Source organism: Furipterus horrens, unplaced genomic scaffold, assembly GCF_987537825.1.
Source record: "Furipterus horrens unplaced genomic scaffold, mFurHor1.1.pri manual_scaffold_4, whole genome shotgun sequence".
Taxonomy (NCBI): Eukaryota; Metazoa; Chordata; class Mammalia; order Chiroptera; family Furipteridae; genus Furipterus; species Furipterus horrens.
Genome location: NW_028327174.1, coordinates 101,679,076 through 101,697,851, shown reverse-complemented (window position 1 = coordinate 101,697,851; position 18,776 = coordinate 101,679,076). Strand labels below are relative to the sequence as shown.

At 47.2% G+C, this 18,776-nt stretch overlaps 1 protein-coding gene and 1 long non-coding RNA gene across 2 annotated transcripts; one reads left to right on the top strand and one right to left on the bottom strand.

Annotated features, from left to right (window-relative positions):
- Positions 1-7,630: 7,630 nt before the first annotated feature.
- LOC150012555 (uncharacterized) lies at positions 7,631-17,138 on the bottom strand. Its single transcript, XR_016510755.1, has 4 exons — positions 16,795-17,138; positions 15,246-16,098; positions 13,872-13,978; positions 7,631-8,398 (listed from the first exon to the last, which is right to left on the bottom strand). It is a non-coding gene; the product is annotated as an uncharacterized LOC150012555 (long non-coding RNA).
- On the top strand, positions 9,405-18,347 carry FGF23 (fibroblast growth factor 23). Its single transcript, XM_090275727.1, has 3 exons — positions 9,405-9,600; positions 15,266-15,369; positions 16,817-18,347. The coding sequence occupies exons 1-3, from the start codon at positions 9,405-9,407 to the stop codon at positions 17,261-17,263; spliced, it is 747 nt and encodes a 248-aa protein (XP_090131853.1). The 3' UTR covers positions 17,264-18,347.
- The last annotated feature ends 429 nt before the right edge of the window (positions 18,348-18,776 follow it).

Sequence of the window (18,776 nt, the reverse complement as noted above, 5' to 3'; positions counted from 1 at the left end):
TCCTTTATTCAGTAAAAACTTATGAAGCGCCTCAAACATGCCAGGCATCAGAAGTAACAATAACTCTGAAAGTCACCTGTAAGGAATTCTGATACTAGCTGAGAGCCATGTTGGACCTACCTGAAGCTGTGGTAGGAGGCTGGGGTTTGGAAAAGAAACAATAATGACCATAAACATTTGCCATATACCAAGCAGAGCTTCCTGACCACTTTACATGAGATGAAGTATTAGATATGTGTTTTTAGGTTCTGTCAATAATCTGATGAGGAATGTGTGATTCTTTTCTCCTTTTTTTACAGATGAGGAAACTGAGGCTCAGTGAGATGAGGTGAATTGACAAAATGGCATAGCTGGTATGGGGCACAGCCCAGTTTCTGACGCAGACAGTCTGGCCCAGGGCCTTCATTCAACCACAGGACGGTGTTAGCTCTGAGCTAGGCTAAAAAAAAAATTGATTCACTCCCAGGGAAAAGGCTGCAGTGGGTCAGAGTACAGGGAGCTGCTGGAGGTGTGAGGAAGCCTAGTTCTCGCCTCTCCCTCAAGGCACCCAGCTCCTCCCAATGATGTGGCAGGAGCATCCTGTCTGTCCCCCACCCCCACATCTCAGCAACCATGACCTCCACCAGGCTGGGGGGATGCCTGCCTCCGGAAGCCCCAACATCCTGCACTCTGCTGAACCCACAATGTGTCAGGCTGCCTGTTCCAGCTGCAGCACACAGACAGCCTGACCTGACAGGCTGGAGCTGAATTACCGGCCCCTCAGCTAGAAATAGCCCTCCGAGAAGTGTGTGGTGGCTACGTGTCCACAGGGAGGGGAGGAGGCAGGGCAGGGGAGCCAAGGAGTCCCAGGATCCTGAGATAACATGGTCCGGATGTGCGGAGTCCCAAACATGGTGGGCTGGCCTGGGTCACAGGTTCCAAGGAGGTGAGTGGGAACCAGGATGTCTGCTCCCAGACGTGGGCTGCGTGACAAGCCCCAGGCATCCTGAGAGGACGGGCTGGGTTCCGATGGGCAGCCTTGGAGCACCAATCAGATCAGGCAGATTGTGTGTGTGTTCAAAGTGTCTATTGTTCCTTCCCTGGGCAGAATCCAGCTTTGGAAGCATCACTGCCTTTCCTCTGATGTTGGTCAAAGGCAGAGTGGGAAAATAGGGAAAGCAGCCTGGCAAAGCCCTGCAGGCAGAGTAACTGAGGGCCTAGACATTGGTCCTTCTTCCCCTACCTAGAAAAGAGAAAACATCTTCTAGTTGAATCCCTTTCTTCAACACAGAACAGAAACGAGAACCATCCAGGTGAAGATGAGCTTGCCAAAGGCATTCACCAGGACCCCTGCCTCTGGGTCTGCTTTTCCACTACATGATAGGAGTTGGTGAGGGTAAGTTCCAGGCTGGAGACAAAATAATTGGACAGCACCTTCACTGTAGTCACTGAGAGGACTTAATGTCTCCAAGGTGGGAGAAAATGGAATTATGGGAAGTGAAACCTTCCCATCCCTTGGCCAGAGCTAGCCCTAGGAAGTCAAGGAAGGATCTGTCTGCAAAGAGCTTCTCCAATATCCAAGGCCCTTTCCTTCCTCTCCACAGCAGCTCATGTTCCCAGTGGCACAGGTGAGGCATGAGCTAGCTGTGCAAAGCAGATGAAAGGATCACCCAGCTAATTGTGAGGAAAGCTCAGAATCCAGGTGGCCTGATTTCCTTACAACGAATTTATTCCAATGAGTAAATGTAGTTGCGATGTGGTGAGAGGGACTCTTGCTGATGATCAGAAGTCTGATTCTAATACTAAGTTCTGCCACTTACATGGTTGTGTGACCTTGAGTAAGTAATCTCTGGGCCTCAGTATTCCTCATTGTAAAAACAGGTGATAATTAGGATCACCGAGGTTCACAACATCCAGTTATGAGATTCTATGTTTTTATGATCCACAACGAGAAAAGTGGAGGAAGAAGAGACTCCTTGATCACCCTAGTTGAGGGCAGGAAGAGAAAGAAACTAAAGAAGAAAGGAAATGGACTCAGAATTCACAAGTCTCCCAAGCCCAGAAAACTCCACTTGGACTCTGATTCAGAAAGGCACAAGGAGAAGACTGCGTTGGAGCGGGCGAGGGAAGGGGCAGCACTGGGCGAGGAAAGCTGGGAACTCAGTCACCCCACCAAGGGCCATGAAGTATCCAGGCCATGAAGTCTGCTCAGCCAAAAGCATGCTCGATTTCATACCAACTTGTAGGAATAACAGGTTGGGATAAGTTTCTCTCCAAGTAGACCATTTCTGTGAGGGACAAATGAGAACCAGTAGGAAAGTATTTTAAAATGTTGAAAAGTCCTATTTATATAAAGCTTAAATTTTTTTCTTGGAGGATAAAGAGGTTTGAAGAGAAAGAAAGGAGAGTCAAAGAGCCCTCTGGAAGTGTGAATATGTAGGGCCACAGAATGGGTTGGGGGGGTTGCAAATTGACAATCTTTACACTGCAAATCGTTAATTAAAAAGTGTTGGCCCGCACGCTGCCTCCACTCCAAGTTTGACCTAACTCTTTACCTTTGCTCTGAGTGGAACAAATGTAACCCTGTCCTTCTGAGCCAAAGTGAACCTTTTGTGAAACCATTCACACGGGACTGGCCTCCACCAGCCGGGGACACAGTTGCCTTCTCGCCCACAAGCAGTAGGGGTGGAGGCCAGAAGAGCGTTTCCAGTAAGAAGGGTGTTGGCTGAAAAGAGAAGTGAGGACTTGGCGGGGAAGGAAAAGCTATGGATCAGTTGCTTGGACTTCTTTTATGTCCTCTGACCTCAAGCTCTTCTGTGACTGGCAGTTCACTAGGGTCCACCCCACCCCCATGGAGGCATCCGCAGGCCTCTGAACCCTCTTTGTTGGGCAAAACAAGCTTCTGATGATGGCACAAAAGCAAGACAGCAGTGACATGGATTCTATAATATTACAGAAGCCACTTTTATCTCATTTGGAATGTATCATGAGGGTTCTATTTATATATTTAGATTTATGTCTGACTACATCTCTCCGGCTAAGACTGATATTGTAGTGACCTACAATAGTAAATTATAAAATATATATAATCATACATATGGTATTAAATATGAGATTAAAGGCATCTGCCTTACTTGAGTCTACCCCTAATCTGGTGTGGACATCATAAGCAAGGCAGGGGAAGAGAAACAAGCCAACCAGCAGAGAATGTAAATGCTGCGAGTCACCATCCACAGGTGGGTAATTCCCAGAGGGGTGATCAAATGTAGCAGGTGACAGAGCAAACAATGAGGGGGAGAGAATGGAAGACAAGTCCAAAGAAACCCCCAGACTGGAACATTTGAAAGGAACTTGAGATTATTTCATGCAGACATCCCACACCCCCAGTTTCCAGCTGGGAGCCTAGGTGCAGAGGAAGGAAGTGAGGTACCTAAGGCTGCACATACAGATTTTAAAAGAAATGAGTTCTGGTTTTGACAGGGGAGCTGGTACATGGGACAGGGTTGGGTGTGAGATTCACTCGTGTCTTATTTAAAGGAATGAAGGTAACGCTGTCTGCCGTGAATTGTGTGCTGTTTTAGCACATTTCATTCATCTAGTCCTGGAATGAACCATTGTAGCGAGTGATTAGATTTTCACACATGTTGAGGCAATCACCATCCCTGAGTTTTGTTCTCGTTTTTAAAAAAGATTTTATTTATAAAAGCTGTTGTGAGTTAACAATAAAGTTGCAGAGAATGCAGAGTTGCCATACTCCCCCCGCCTCCCACACTCCCCCCCCCCCGCACACATTTCCTCGTTATCAACATCTTACGTTGGTGTGGTACATTTTTTACACTTGAGGAACACATATAGACACATGATTATTAACTAAAGTCTATAGTTTACCTCAGGGTCCACTCGTTGTGTTGCTCCTTCTGTGGGTGTCGACAAAGGCAGAATGGCATGTAGCCTCCACTACATACAGCATCACACAGTTTCCCGGCGCTCAGATCCCGGTGCTCCAGTCCCTCACTCTGTGTGCCCTCCAAGTACTCAGCTCTCTTCATTGTGGGGCACCTCAGGCGGTGAGCCAAGTGACACCTACCCACAAATGACAGCACCGGGTGCATCAATTTTACATGCTGGGTACCGCGCCCTCACCGCCTGCAGAGCCGTGCTCACCATGTGTGGCGTTTGCTCTGGGTGAAGCTCAGCTGACCTATCGCGTCTGCACCTGCCGTTGATCAGCCCTGAGTCTTTCTCGCTTCTTCTTATTTCCAGCCATTCTCCCCTTAATGTTCTTGCATCAGTTTCGTTCCAGTCATGGTCCATCAGGTCACTCTTCTAATGTTCTTCAGAATTTTTATACTCAGTATAGCTGTTTTATACTCTTGAAGAACTTTGAACCTCTATGTAAATGAGTACTCATATGCACAGTTTTAATTAAATATGCTCAAACATTTGTTGTTCTTCTAAATAACTTGTATGTTCTGTATTAAGTAAAACTAGGTGATGGAGTTCAATGTTATGCATCTGCAGACTGAAGCTTGTAACGGTGTAAGTAAGTGGCGCTCAGTTACCTACCCTTCTTACCAATGGTCATTGCCGACCATTCCCAGCTGAACCTTGGAGAGGCATCTCAACATTGGACGTGGATTTGAACTCCTCTCCAGGCCTTGAGGCTCCACTCTGCTTGAGTTCTAGGCTACCTTTCCCAGGATGTTGGAAAAGATGTTGCCCTGAAGACGAGTCCTCCCAGGGGCCTTTATTTTGGTAAGTCTGTCATGATAAAAATGAGCTGGAAATTCTCTTTGGGGGAGGAGGAATGGAAACGTCTCATTTGGAGGGAAGAGAGGAAAGTAAAGGGGACTACCCCATGGAAGGTATTGGCTCTGGACTAAGAGTCGGTAAGTTCTTGAAGGGACCTCCCAGCCCACCCTACAGGAGCATCAAATGACACTAGGTGTGAACGTACATCGGAGGTTGTAAATTGGGGAGCAGCTGTCAACTATATTCTGCCCAGGAAGCTGTAAGATCCTTAAAGATCTGTACTTTTTTAATCTTGGGCTTCTCTAACAAGTTTCTACAAAGTACTGGCCATAAAACAGGCTTTCTGTGAATAATCACATGTTGAGCGGACTCATTAGAGCAAGAGCGAATCTGACTGGGTATGAGGAAGCCCGCTTCAACTGTTAGGAGAATGAGACACGGGAAGGCCGTAGCTCCTCCCCAGACAACTTTGAGAAAAGAAGAAACAGCCCTTTGTTCTAACTTAGACATCCTGACCCCAAGGACGGGATGAGCAAGATGATGGCAAAAGCATCACTGAAATGATGAAGCCAGACCATGAAGATGTGGACACAGGGAGCGGGGGCCTGCCGGGCACCCCCATCAGAAAGGAAAGGGAAGGAAAATGAGAGCCACTCTGGCCAACTCCCCTAGCTCCTGGTTTTTCTTTCTCCTTGATTCCTCCACCCTTTTTTCATCATAGCCTAATAACAGTCAAGACAATGTTCTTTTTTGAAAAATGTGGAGAGGTCTTTACATGGAGAGAATGTGACCTGGGTGGCTCATGGGGGTGGCAATATAGCATCCTTCTTTTCAGAGAGGATTCTGAGAGAAAGAAGTCAACAGCTAAGGGAAAGGAATCAACTTGTGGGAACAGAGATTCCTATCATCTCTCACCCATGTTTAGAGCCTTGATTCTCTGCCTGTGAACTCATGCAGGGACTGGACCTGAGGCCTCCACACAGCTCCCAGGGCACGTTCTCCTAAGGTCACAGCAGAGGCTTGTAGGGCCAGCTGGAGAAGGGCAGGTGTGCCCACCTGCCGCATCCCAGGCAGCCACCTGGGCACTGGAGACGGTGATATCCCCAAACTGCAAACCACTGGCCTGCTCCCTGGGCTTCCTGCTCCCGTCTGGTGTTGGTGTTTCTCATTTGGCCCCTGAGGTCACTCCAGCTCCCAAATACTCTGACCAGGAGTGTGACAGAAGAGTGCCCTCTAGGTGCAAAGAACTGAAACTACTTCCTCTGGGTTCTCCCTGCAGGTCAAGGTTCTTGGAAGCTTCTGAGGAGATGCCATGCCTGTCAGGCACAAGAAGAGGCTGCTGGGAGGCACGGCACACCGATTTAGTGGTCACTGCCAAAATTCCCCAGAAAGGCGCATTTCCACCTTAACCTGCACAGTCAGGCTGGAAACCCTAGCAGGGGAATGGAACATTGAGCAGGCCACTGAAGGAGGCCTTGGTCTCTGTACTAATTCCAGGTGTGGTTGGAACTCAAACTCCCTTTCTTGATAAGTACTTCAGTGTCATTGACATGGAATGTGGAGGATTAGACTCTCCCAGGTAGCCTTGTGGGAAAAGTGCAAATAGTTGGGCTTGCCCTGCCTATTCACATAGTTAACAGTGATTCTAATGGGCGGCCAGGTTTGGAGCCCACTCCTAAGAAGCTCAACCAGGAGCTGGAAGTTCTGCTCTTGAGTAAATCCTCCCCTTTACTCTCAGTTTTCCTAAAATTCAGGTGGGAAGAATTATTCTGAAGTTCTCATACCTTCTTTACTTTCAGCAAGTGGGGACTGCTTCTTCTCTCCTCCCAGCCCCCTGAGCAATGAACCTCCTCCCCTGGGCTGCCCTCTGCCTTCAGATCCAGCTCCTAGGGCTTCTTCTTTGAGGGAAGTCTTTGGAAGGAGAGTAAGACAGCACATCAATTCTCTTTCCAAGCTAGGGTGGCAAGGGAGATTCCCTCTCCAGTCACTCCAGGAACTGAGCCAATGACCAGCTACTCCTGCCAAGATACCTGCGTTCTCTCCCCCTCGTGCCTTGGCAAGTGCTGGGATGCACCCTTCCCTGTCTGTCCATCTACAAGCTTCCCTCTAGTCTCTCATCCCTCCAAGCTCTCATTGACAGCAGTGTCCACCCACTGTGATCGCCCCCTTTTCTGAACCCCATTAGCATTTATTACACATCCTCATAATTTAGCTCCTCTCTCACAGTGCCTTGCATTGAATGAAGATTTATTTCTGCTCAGTTATAAGCCCTTGAGAATGTTTGCTTTGCTTGTTGTTCCTATAACTCCCTCCTCCCTTCTCTCTTGCACAGAGAAGTCTCTCAGGGACTGCTGATTGTGTGTATCACATGTACTTCCCATCCTCAAACAGGGGAGGAAATGGAGAGTTATCAGCTGGCAAATGTTCCTGAATAACGTAAATTCTAATCCTGAAAGCTAGCTGTTTCTCCAGTTAGCCAAGGTGAGGTACTATATTTGTGAACCCTTCTGTGAACATCATTGAAGATGCCTCCCTTATACACAAGCTTTTCTTTTTTTTAATCCTCACCCAAGGACATGCTCATTGATTTTAGAGGTGGGGGAAGAAGAGGGAGAAGGTGAAGGAGAGGGAGAGAGAGAGTGAGGGAAGGAGAAAGGGAGACAGATCAATGTGGGAGAGAAACATCAATTGGTCGCCTCCCATATGCACCCCAAAAGGGGATTGAACCCACAAACTTTTGGTGCACAGGATGACACTCCAATCAAAAGAGCCATCCAGCCATGGTACTATCTTATACATAAGCTTTTATTTTATTTTGTTTTCTATTGTATTGTTTCCCATTACCAACCATTTAGTCCCCTTATACCCCCGGCCCTGCAGTCACCACACTGTTGTCCACGAGTCCTTTTTCCTTTTTTCTCAATCCCTCCACCCCCTATGCCCCTCTCCTTAGCTTTCATAAGCATGTACATAAGCATTTAAATGTCCTAAGCCTTCTCTCTAACCTGGGAAGACAGCATCCTGCCTCTTAGAGACACATCCTGGGTAAAGGCCTGGGTTTACCAGAGAAAAAGTGAAGAGCACTATGCCATACTGCTACCTGCACTTACTTACCAAGACCCTAGTTCTGGTAGCTTTTGCCCTAACATGCCCTATCTCTCTAATTTATTTGCTTTGTGACTTTGTACACATGAACCCCAAGACCTCTTTTCTTCATGTATGAAATTAAAATGTTGATAATGCCTGGTGTGCCAATCTCACCGAGTTGCAGTGAGATTCGAGTGAGCTAATACACATGAAAATGATTTGTAAACTATAAAAACTGTACAAATGCGGGATAACAAATGGCCCCTCTCTTCCTGCGCCTACATGATTGCACATCTCATTATGCTTCGTGTAGTGGTTACCTGTCTTCACCTGCCTCCCCCACTAGCCTGTGATCTCCTTGAGGCAGGGGTCACACTTCGCTCTCCCTTCTATCAAACACAGCATCCAGCCTGTATGTGGCATGTACTCAGCAAATGGGGGACTGGAAAAGTAGCCGCCTCCTTGGGTGTGTGTTTTTCCGGTATGCGTTCCAGCAGCTTGCTCCCTGTTGAACTGCAGGTGCTAGGACTAGCCTCCTACATCACGTGTAGCTCCCCAGAGGGCACACCTGTGACAGCATCTGTAAGAGAGGGTCTAGTCTTAGGAGTCAGACACCCAATAGACACTAACTCTCAGGACACCCTGGCCTGCCACTCCGCTCCTGGGACCTTCCTGGGCTGTGACCTCTTGCGCTCAGCCAACAGCCTTCCAGGCTTCGTGAGGCCTCTCAGTTAGTTTTCATACCATTGGAGAGACCATAATACCAGTTTAGTTGCGCTAGGCAGTCCAACCAGGGAAACTGAGAAACCAAACTTCAGCATTTTGGAGACCTATAGAGACTTCAAGGTCTTGCTTTCTTTCTTTCCGCTTTGAATTCTTCCCAGAATGGCAAGCTTGGTTTTGGCACCTCTGCTCACTGCTCCCTTATCCTCATGGGGTGGCAGTAGGGGTTGGGGAGTCTCAGAAGATGCCATTTGCTGGAAAGGTGTCCTGTATTATTTCTGTATCCTTCAAAACACCCACCTGAGGCTGTACGCAGAGAAAGTATGGGACACATAGTTGCTGATTGGAATTAAAGGTACTGAGGAAACCAAAATGAGTAGACTCATTGGGAGATTAATTGCACAGGAGTCTGTTGACCACATGACCGAAGCAGGAGTTTTTGGGAGCCACTGGCTGCCTTCACATTTCCTGGTGGAAATGGGACAGGTCAACAGAGTCATAGATAACTTTTGCCCACACATCATTCACTTTTTGGAGCATTGGCTTGAAATGGAGGTGTGTGTGTGTGTGTGTGTGTGTGTGTGTGTGTGTGTAACCGACGTGCCTTCCGTGAGCCTCAGAGGTCTCTGCACTCTCTTCAAATGAGCTGATTACAACAGAGGATGTGGACAGTGGAGTTTTTCCTGATTGATGTCACACTGCTACCCTTTAAAAGCCCGAGGAAAAAGGAGGGAATCCAACCTGGGATCATCACACCAGATCCCCACAAGGAAGGAGAGGAAAAAAAGGCCAGCAGGCCAGCCCTGGAGTCAGGGAGGCAGTGTCAGGTTTCAAACTCCGTGCTAGCCACTCAGAGAGCAGCGATGTCGGGGGCCTGCCTGGGGTTCCTGGTCTGCGTCCTGTGCTGTGTAGTCAGAGCCTATCCCAATGCCTCCCCGTTGCTCAGCTCCAGCTGGGGTGGCCTGACCCACCTGTACACAGCCACGGCCAGGAACAGCTACCACCTGCAGATCCACAAGGACGGCCATGTGGATGGCACACCCCATCAGACCATCTACAGTGAGTAGGGGCTTCATTCAGGAGGGGACGAAAGGGGGGCTCCTCTCTCTATCTAACTACCAGGGATTTGGGGGGACCTTGGGCTAGGGCAGAGGGCTAATCTACCCTCCTATTTTCTTGCCCAAGGTCCACTGTGTGCATGCATGCCTGCATGCGTGCGTGTGTGTGTGTGTGTGTGTGTGTGTTTAAACCTTGGGAGAAGATTCTGCCACCTTCTTAATTAGCATTACTGATTTCTACCAGCATGAGTAACTTCTACCTTAACTAAAATCCCTCTTCCCACAATAACAGCCACTTTCTCTTTATCCTATCCAAAGAGTCAAAAACGTACAGAAAGAAAGGCAAAGAGGTTGAGTGGACAAAGCCAGATAGGTCAATAGACACTGAGTTTTAGCTCATGAACTTCGGACTGGGTTAGCAATTCTGACAAAGGTTTGGAAAAGAGGACTCAGGGGCTCTTTCCAATTCTGAGTCTTATAATCTGGCCTTACAAAAATTGTCAGGAAAAATTAGAGAGAGATTATCTAGGAAATTTGTCTTGATGGGTCTGACCACGTGCACAAACCATTCATGCACTCATCTATCCATGAATGTATCCATCCGACAGGGTTATTGGGCCTTCAGGACTACCCAGTTTGGTACGAAATGCTGATTCTTCTCTGTGGAGCTGAAAGGGGCACTCAGTGGCAAATGAGCCAGTTGGAAACTCTTTGGCAACATGAGACTCCCCTTAAAGATTAGGTTTGTGGAAAGTGGGATCACAGTCCACAATAGTCAATTATCTATGATTCATATGAGGGCCTCTTGGTGTGTACCTATATATGAGGGAAGAAGAATATTTAAAAAGACAAGGTCTTCTATTTTATAAGAATATGTAAAAACTACTCTAAGGATACAAGAAAATACATACTGATTTAACATAGATTGAGCTAAAGGAATGATAGAGTAATCACAGCCTATTTAAGGAAAGAAACCGTATAGGGATAAAAATTTGCCTTATATTGTAGTACTAAATTATTTAGTAATTTTGCTGTGGCCTTGCTGTGTGCAAGACATTAATTCTGCAAAGAATCAAAGGTCCTTAAACCTGGTAGCAAGATATATGCACCTGCAAAGCCAACAGTTCAAACTTCTTCAAGTGCTCAATGGTTGGTGATAAGAGATGAGAGGAGGGAGAAAAGGTCTGTTCAAATACCAAAAAGGTTCCAGAACCCAAAGGGATATAGTGGAATTCAGGGGTCAACATCCTGGAAGCCTAGTTTGAGTCTAATAGCAAAATGTGAAATAAATCTGGATATTCTTGATACATCTGAAGTGCTGCGTATTCTATGCAATGGGTATTTAACAGAACCTACAATGTGTCTGACATTATGCAAAGCTCTGTTACTGCAAAGGAAGACACAGCCCTTCAAGCCCTTCATCTTTTTCTCCCAGCTCATTATCAGGCTTTTAGGAAATACAATTTTTGCAACTCCCATGGAGGGCTACCCTTCCTTTCACCGCAAGATGAGATGATAGCTGATTTAAAATGCATGAGTGAATTGTGGTATGTTGTTTTGATTCCCATATATAGAAAGAACTTCATACAACTAGAGAGTGTTTATAAAACTTGTCTAGAATCATGGAATCCCTTGCACCGCCAAGGACATATCCTCCTGGACATGAGAGTAGACTGGCATGAGCCCGCTGTGGCGGGGTAGGTGCTCCAGTGCGTGGGCTCCGCCTACTGAGCAGGCAAGGCAAACTATAGTACTTTCCCTCAAATATCCACTGGTGTCAGGCCCAGGAAAAGCACTGAGAACTAGCTGGAATGAATTAAAATGACTGAGAAGCAGCAAAGTAAATTGCACTGATTTCAGATTTTTTTTGTTTTAGAGAAAAGTGATTTTGCTTTGTCAGATATAGACACCAGCTAAGCATGGTGCCTCTGGAAATCACCACAGACCTGGGGAGGGGACCTCAGGTCAGGGTGATGGGAGGGAAACGCTTTTCCTAGTTTATATAATCTTTTGTACTATTCAAATAATTTATCATGTGCATTACCAAATAATGTATGCATGAAGATAAAAAATTACCAAAAAGAGCCCTTGCTGGTGTAGCTCAGTGGATTGAGCATCAGTCTGCAAACCAAAGGGTCTCTGGTTCCATTCCCAGTCAGGGCACATGCCTGGGTTACGGACCAGGTCCCCAGTTGGAGGCACACAAGAGGCAACCAGACGTGGATGTTTTTCTCCCTTTCTGTCTCCCTTCCTCCCCCTCTTTCTAAAAATAAATAAATGAAGTTTTTTTTTAAGTTACCAAAAAGAAAAGAGACAACAGTGGTGCATGTAGATAGGTAGGGCAACTAATTGCATCACTTCTACACTGTGTTGGGAAGGTGTGGGGTGCCCCCCCCTTAATTAATTATAGATTTCCAATGAAATCTGTTTTCATTTTATTGCTGTGTTTTAGTAAGTCATTGACCAATAGTTGAGTGCCCAGCCCATCATCAGGTTCTTGGTCATTGTAAAATTATTTGCCTATAAGATTCTATAACCTCCCTTCAGACTCACAGCACTGATGGCAAGGAGCCTCTCCATGTCTGTATCTCCTGTCCTCCTATGAACAAGGGCACCCACCCACTCCCCATTCTCTCCACTTTGTGAAAACAGCAGAATGAAAGATGCTTATCACCCCTGGTTAATGTCATTTCCTAGAAACAGGTATTTTTATTTCCTCCATTTTCTTCATTGGCATTTTCCTTATTTGAAGATAAATTATCCTCAGGCTCTTTAAGCCTTCAAAGTCTTATCTTTCCTTTGGGGAGCTCAAAGCACTTTACACATATTATCTTATTTGTCATTTACTGGCTATGAGACTAGAATAGAGGAGATGATTTTTTACTTTAATAGCAGAGGTTGAGGGAAAGGGGTAACATGACAATTACCAGGATGGAAAAACTGTTTTTATAGTGCATAAAAATATCATCTCATTACATCCCCAAGACAACCAAATGAGGTAAGTGAGTCTACTACATATGAAAAAACAAAGGTTAAAGAAATTAAATAACTCACTCCGGGTCACATAGGTAGTAAATGACATAGAGGTCATGACCCCAAACCTATACATCTTTCAGGGCTATGTATACACCCATTGTCAATGAAAGAAACTCCCATGAAGTCTGCCTGGCTCCAACAGATTGTGGCTCAAGCAGCCAGTGATTTGTTTCTTCCCTCTGCTGAAATCTGCCCTCCAATCTGTGCAGACAGTGAAAACATGCCTTCTGAAATCGCAGAGGGAAGAAAATCTGTCTCTTACATTTTCTGAATTTTCCCATTAGCTCGTGTTGGTTTGATTCAAGTCTAAGCACCCTCCACAGCACCTGCCCTCTGTTCCTCTGTGGGCTGTTTTCCAGTGGGGCTGGCCCTGGAGGGCAGAAGCAGGTGTACCATGCACGCTGCACACAGTGGCCCCCAGCATCAGGGTGTCATAAGGGGGGGTCAGCAACATGTCTAATGCCTTTCCTTTGCTCAACACTTTCAAGTAATTTTTACAACCATCATTCCAAATGATTCTAATTGTAATTCTATCCAGTGGACAGGACAGCTGTGACTATTCTCTTTTCACAACTGAGAAAACTGAGGCTAGAGCAATGACTTGCCCAAGGCTACAAACTTAGTAAGTGGCATGACTGGGACCAGGATCCAAGTATCCAGGTTCCCAGGTCCTGGTTCAGTGCTCCCTTCCTGACCCACTCTGGGACATGGCACCTTGGGCCCCTCAGGGCTTGCAGTGTGTGTTTTCACACTTGACTTTGTCTTCTGATGCTTATAATGATCTCTTTTGGAGGCAGGGTGATAGGAAGAGGATGTTAGATTCACTGACCTGAGTTTGAATCCCACTTTAGTTTCCATATCACTTAAACTGGGATGCTGCTACTACCTATACTAATATTAACAATACAACAGTTGTTTTGAGAATTTAAAATATGCAATGTTATTAGCTCACAATCACTCAAAAATGTTTTCCTAGTTGGACTGAAAATTCATCAGGACAGAAACCATTCCCTTCAAGTTTCTTATGTTTCCCTCGGGGCTTACCACAAAATTAGCCATCTATTTGAGACGCGTAGGCAGACCCAACTGTGGAGTGATTTAAATATCCTCTGCACCTCCCATACCCCACCCCACTTCCAGAAGCTTCCTTCAAGGCTAACCCTCAGCCAAACTTGGAACCAAATTAACTATCCTCTTTGGCCTCTTCCCTTCTCTTCTTCCTGGGCTTGCTCCCACCTTCACTCCCTTTGTCCAACGTCATTTTGACTTCCGTCCAGATCAGGATCTCTTCTCAGCTCATGTCTAAGTATTGCTGCTGCTTCCTCAGAGGGCTTGTATTGAGCCTACATGGGGTGGGGAAGGAGACAGGCTGTAGTCAACCCACAAGGCTCCACCACTTACTAAGCACACATCATTTCTAGAAGAGGGATTCGAACCCCTACCTGGGCTTCTCCCCAGGGGCTGCAAGGCCAGATGAGATGCAGGGGGAAATTCTGTGACAGGCAAATGGAAGTGGCCCCAACGGCTCAAGCAAAAATTTTCAATAGAAAATGTCATGTTATTAAACAGCATTTGGAGAGTAAGTCTTGCTGAATTGTACCCTCGCCACAGAACAAAAAACTTTAGACTTTATTTAACGAAGCATTGGTACTTGTTAAAATTGCAAGTTTCCATGGGAGGGGGGCACGGTATAAGGAGGTCAAACTTAAAGCTGTTATCAATTATTTAAGGTGTAGATAATATGAATGGGGTTCAGGCCCTTGTTGGAGGCTAGTTTTTGAGAAAGGCATTGAAAGACCATGAGGGACTGTACCTGGAGGGGACATTACTAAGTGAGAAAAAGACAAAGAAAAACAAAAAGGACCCAAGAAAAAATTCCATTCAATCTGATACCTATTGAATATTCAACATGGAGAGATAAACTCTTTGCCTCTTCATAGCTCCCTCTAGGGGACACACTAGGTGTGTAACTTCAGTTAAAGCAAGGAAAGATCCTGAAAATCTACCTTTGAGACCTGAATGACATGCATGCTGTAAGAGAGGTGTAGGCATTGTGCTGAGGGAGCTGAGAATAAAGAGCAATTAATGATGAGGGAGATTAGGAAAGTTTCATAGAAATAGTGACATCTGAGTCTGGCCTTGAAGAATGAGTGACTTCAATAAGCAGAAAAGGGAGGGAAAGGTCAATTCTAATACAGTTCTTGACACATGATGGGTGTTGACTGATGTACCAGTGACATTTGCACAATGACCTGGGAAGAGAATCAGGCTCTCTATGCAAGTTGGATCCTTGAAAGACATCTTGGTATAGATTTTAAAATCACAAAGGTAGAAGCTTCGGGAGAACAGAACCACCACCACAAACATGAGGCAGTATTAGCCAAGCAAGGAGACAATAAAGACAGTGCAGGCAGAGAGACAAGCATGTGCAGGGCTCAGGTGAAAGAACGCCGGGGAGGGGTGGGGGTGGGAGAGTGCAGGAGTCTGAAGCAATGAGGCTGAACAAGTAAGTATAAGGGAAGGGTTATGGGAAATCAGCACCACCATTAAAATCAGTCAAGGGAGGAGTCATGAAGGTGGGTTTTTAAGAAGTGCTCGACAAGATTTGACCTGAATGATTTTCTCCACAGGTGCCCTGATGATCAGATCAGAAGAAGCTGGCTTTGTCGTGATAACAGGTGTGATGAGTAGGAGATGCCTCTGCATGGACTTCAGAGGCAACATTTTTGGATCAGTGAGTTTCTTTTTGTGCTGGTTACCATTTGCAAATACTTATCTAATTTCTTTGACAGAATGTAGGTTGTTTATATCTTGAAGTTTCCATTTGCAGAATATTTTGATGATTTATTTTCACTGAGTACCTTTTTCAGTCCTAATAATAAATGCTCAGGTTTATACACCTGGGGTTTGAACCCAGGCAGTCTTGTTCTGGAGCCCAGACTCTTGGCCTGTAGTCTAAAATGCCTGTTAGTATTCTTTTCTGTGTCTAATACAGCACCTTGCACGTAGCCATAGGTCCTTTAGGCATGTAAACTCACATTGTACATACATTAGAAAGGGTGAGAAACCATCCGTGCCTTCTTGATTCTGTTACCAGACCTTCTTGACCTTGGGCAAGCCCCCTCAGTTTTCTAAACTTCAGTTCCCTCGAATGGAAAAAGCAAAGTGGGATGAACCACATGCCCTGTGGGGCTCCCTCTAGTTAAAGATCCCTAATTAATGATCTTGGCACCAACGGTGCTGGCTGGTCCTTCAGATCGATAAGCAAAGGATTTCCCAAACTTTAGGTTGCAGGCACATTCCGAAGGATTTTGAGATCATACAATAGTGGGACTGCTTGTTTCAGGAGCCTCTTACCACCAGACAGACCCACTAGAAACTGCGTGAGAGCAATGACTTTCTGTTTTGCTTATTGCTATTTCCCAGTATCTGTAATGGTAGCTGACCCAGAGCAGATAAATACCTGTTGAAGAAATACAGATAATTAAATGAATAAATAAGTAAGTAAATAAAGAGCTGTTGATCACATACAGGCATATACATAGTTTTCATCTGTAAAATATTACTTCATGGAGTTTAAGGATTAAATTAAATGATACGTAAAGGTTCTAGCAGGCACTCAATAAAACCTGGTACTAGGTAGTGGCAGAGTGAGGGCTCAAACCTAGGTCATCTGTTGCCAAAGTTCATGTCCCTGACTCCCAAACTACATTCTCTGATGTGAGTATCCTCACTTAGGTTTGACCCTGCAAACTACATTCCACCTCTGTTCTCCAGATTAGGAAGCCGCCTTTCAGCCAAAACAGGGTCCAAAAAGGTAGAGAGTTGGAAGGTCAAGGTCACATTTCAGTCTGCCCGTCCTCCGGGAACCAGACACGGGAGTGTTGCTGGCTCTGTCCACGCTAGCCCCGGCAAGCCTTGTGCTGAGCAGCTCAGCCCCACGCAGGGGCTGGGAGGCCCTGTGGCTGCCACTCCCGGGGGTGGAAGCTGTGTGGAGTGCTTAAAGCGCTAGTCAAAACCCCGTTTCCCCAGCAGGGTTTAGATACACCCGCCCAGCAGAGTTGTCGGGAGGGATGGATGGAGTCCCTCGCGGCACCGGCTGGCCCTCCGGGACTCCCGGGCTGGGGCGGAGGGCTGGCGCCACGCTCGCCGACCTCACCTGGGTGGCTTTGCCCTTTCAGCATCACTTCAGCCCCGAGAGCTGCAGGTTCGAACACCAGACTCTGGAGAACGGCTACGACGTGTACCACTCGCCCCAGCACCGCTTCCTCGTCAGCCTGGGCCGGGCCAAGAGGGCCTTCCTGCCGGGCACGAACCCCCCGCCCTACTCCCAGTTCCTGTCCCGGAGGAACGAGATCCCCCTCTTCCACTTCAACACCGCCCGGCCGCTGCGCCGCCACACGCGCAGCGCCGAGGACGACGACTCGGACCCGGACCCGCTGAAAGTGCTGAAGCCCCGGCCCCGCATGAGCCCCGCGCTGGCCTCCTGCTCCCAGGAGCTGCGGAGCGCCGAGGACAGCAGCGTGGCGGTCAGCGACCCGCTGGGCGTGCTGCGGGGCACCAGGGTGAGCGCTCACGCCGTGGGGCTGGGCGTGGAGAAGTGCCGCCCCTCCGCGAGGCTCACCTAGGGACACCAGAAAGGAACCCTTTTCCGCCACCTTTCCGAACAGCAGACTGTCTTTAAAGGGCCTGGCTCCCGCTACCCGCGGAGGAAGGGAAGGTGCGGTCCCGTGCGGAATTAGCTGCTTCTCCCATTTCCTTCCCCAGGAAAGCCCCTGAGAATCCGCCCCTGAGGCCTGAGTAAGGGGAGTTTCACCGCCTTCCTCACCCCACTGAAACCACCTTTCCAAATTAAGAAGCCCCGTAGGGAAATTAGCAAGTTCCCGTTCACTGAGGAGAGCAGAGGTTTTTCCCTTCCTTGTGCCTCTCTTCTTAATCAGTTTAGCACTGAAAACAAACCGTTGGCTTAGTGAGCTCACCGTTTTGGAGGTGAAGGGAAGAGCCGATGCCAGCAGTTTCTCTGCAGCGCCTGTATTATGTTTTCTTGGCCCTGCTGGCCTTTGAGTTTGCAGCCTTGACCGAGGGCAAAGCCACTGAACTGGGCAAACTAATGGGAATCCTAATCACAAGCCTTTGTTCTTCCTTGATCATCCGAGAAGAGCTGTCAAAAAGATCGGTGGTAGCTGGTCAGAACTTAAGTGGAATGCTCAGAGAACTAAGACAGAAATCAAGCTAGGAAACTCAAGCTCCCCATGAGCTGGGCACCCCTTGCCACAATCTCAAGGCACCTAGAGCCAGAGGGCCAAGAATGACCCTGGTCTGCTCCCACGTGGCCGCCATAGAGCCCTGCCTCTGGCTCTAGTGAGTTGGGCCTGACGAGAGCCTTGGTTTTGGCTCCTGAAAGTCTAGCCTGCTAGGATTTGTTTTTCAAAGTGGTAGTAAATTCAACCTCTCCTAGAGGGGCATTTCATAAAGTCCCTACTTCCAGGTGGAGTGGCAGCCCATTCTGGATGGATTTCAAAAATGTCACAGGGCGGGGGCCCTAAGACAATGGGGCTGCCCTAGGCTAGGGTCTCTTTAGACTGGCAAATTCTGCCCCTTTGACTGAAGCAGCACCAAGGACTCAGGGAAGCAGAAGCACAATAACTAGGGCACCACAGCTGTAGGAGTTAGGAAAAAACCACGCCTCACTAAGAAGTGTGGCTAGGGGCCTAGTTAAAACACCCCTAGGCTGACAAGTCTTACTCCACTTGGAAATCCTGGGGGCATTAAATAAAGACAGCCTTCAGGCCCAAGAGCCCCAATAGGACCCTGAGGGAAAGCAAACCTCATTTGCCAAACAGCTGAGGAGCACCAGACAGGTGGGACTGCTGCTCAGTCCTCACCCTAGCCTTACCCGGTGACTTAGGGTCCTCCTACAACGGGACCCCATTTTCCTACCTCTATTTAAATAAATGGCTACCCAAAGAGCAGAATATTAACAAGCGAAGTAGATTTAAACAACGGCTTCTTCCCAGTCATCCTTTTCCGCAGTGCTATCATGTACCCAAACTTAGAAACAGTCATTCCTTTTACCTACCAGAGAAACATTGGACAACTGTTTGTGCCTAATGGTTTTAAGTGAACTTGAAGGACTAGTTC

Coding starts and splice junctions, on each gene's coding strand:
- FGF23 (XM_090275727.1), top strand. CDS start 9,405: ATGTCGGGGGCCTGCCTGGGGTTCCTGGTCTGCGTCCTGTGCTGTGTA. Junction 9,601..15,265: donor ACCCCATCAGACCATCTACA/GTGAGTAGGGGC, acceptor TTTTCTCCACAG/GTGCCCTGATGATCAGATCA. Junction 15,370..16,816: donor GAGGCAACATTTTTGGATCA/GTGAGTTTCTTT, acceptor TTGCCCTTTCAG/CATCACTTCAGCCCCGAGAG.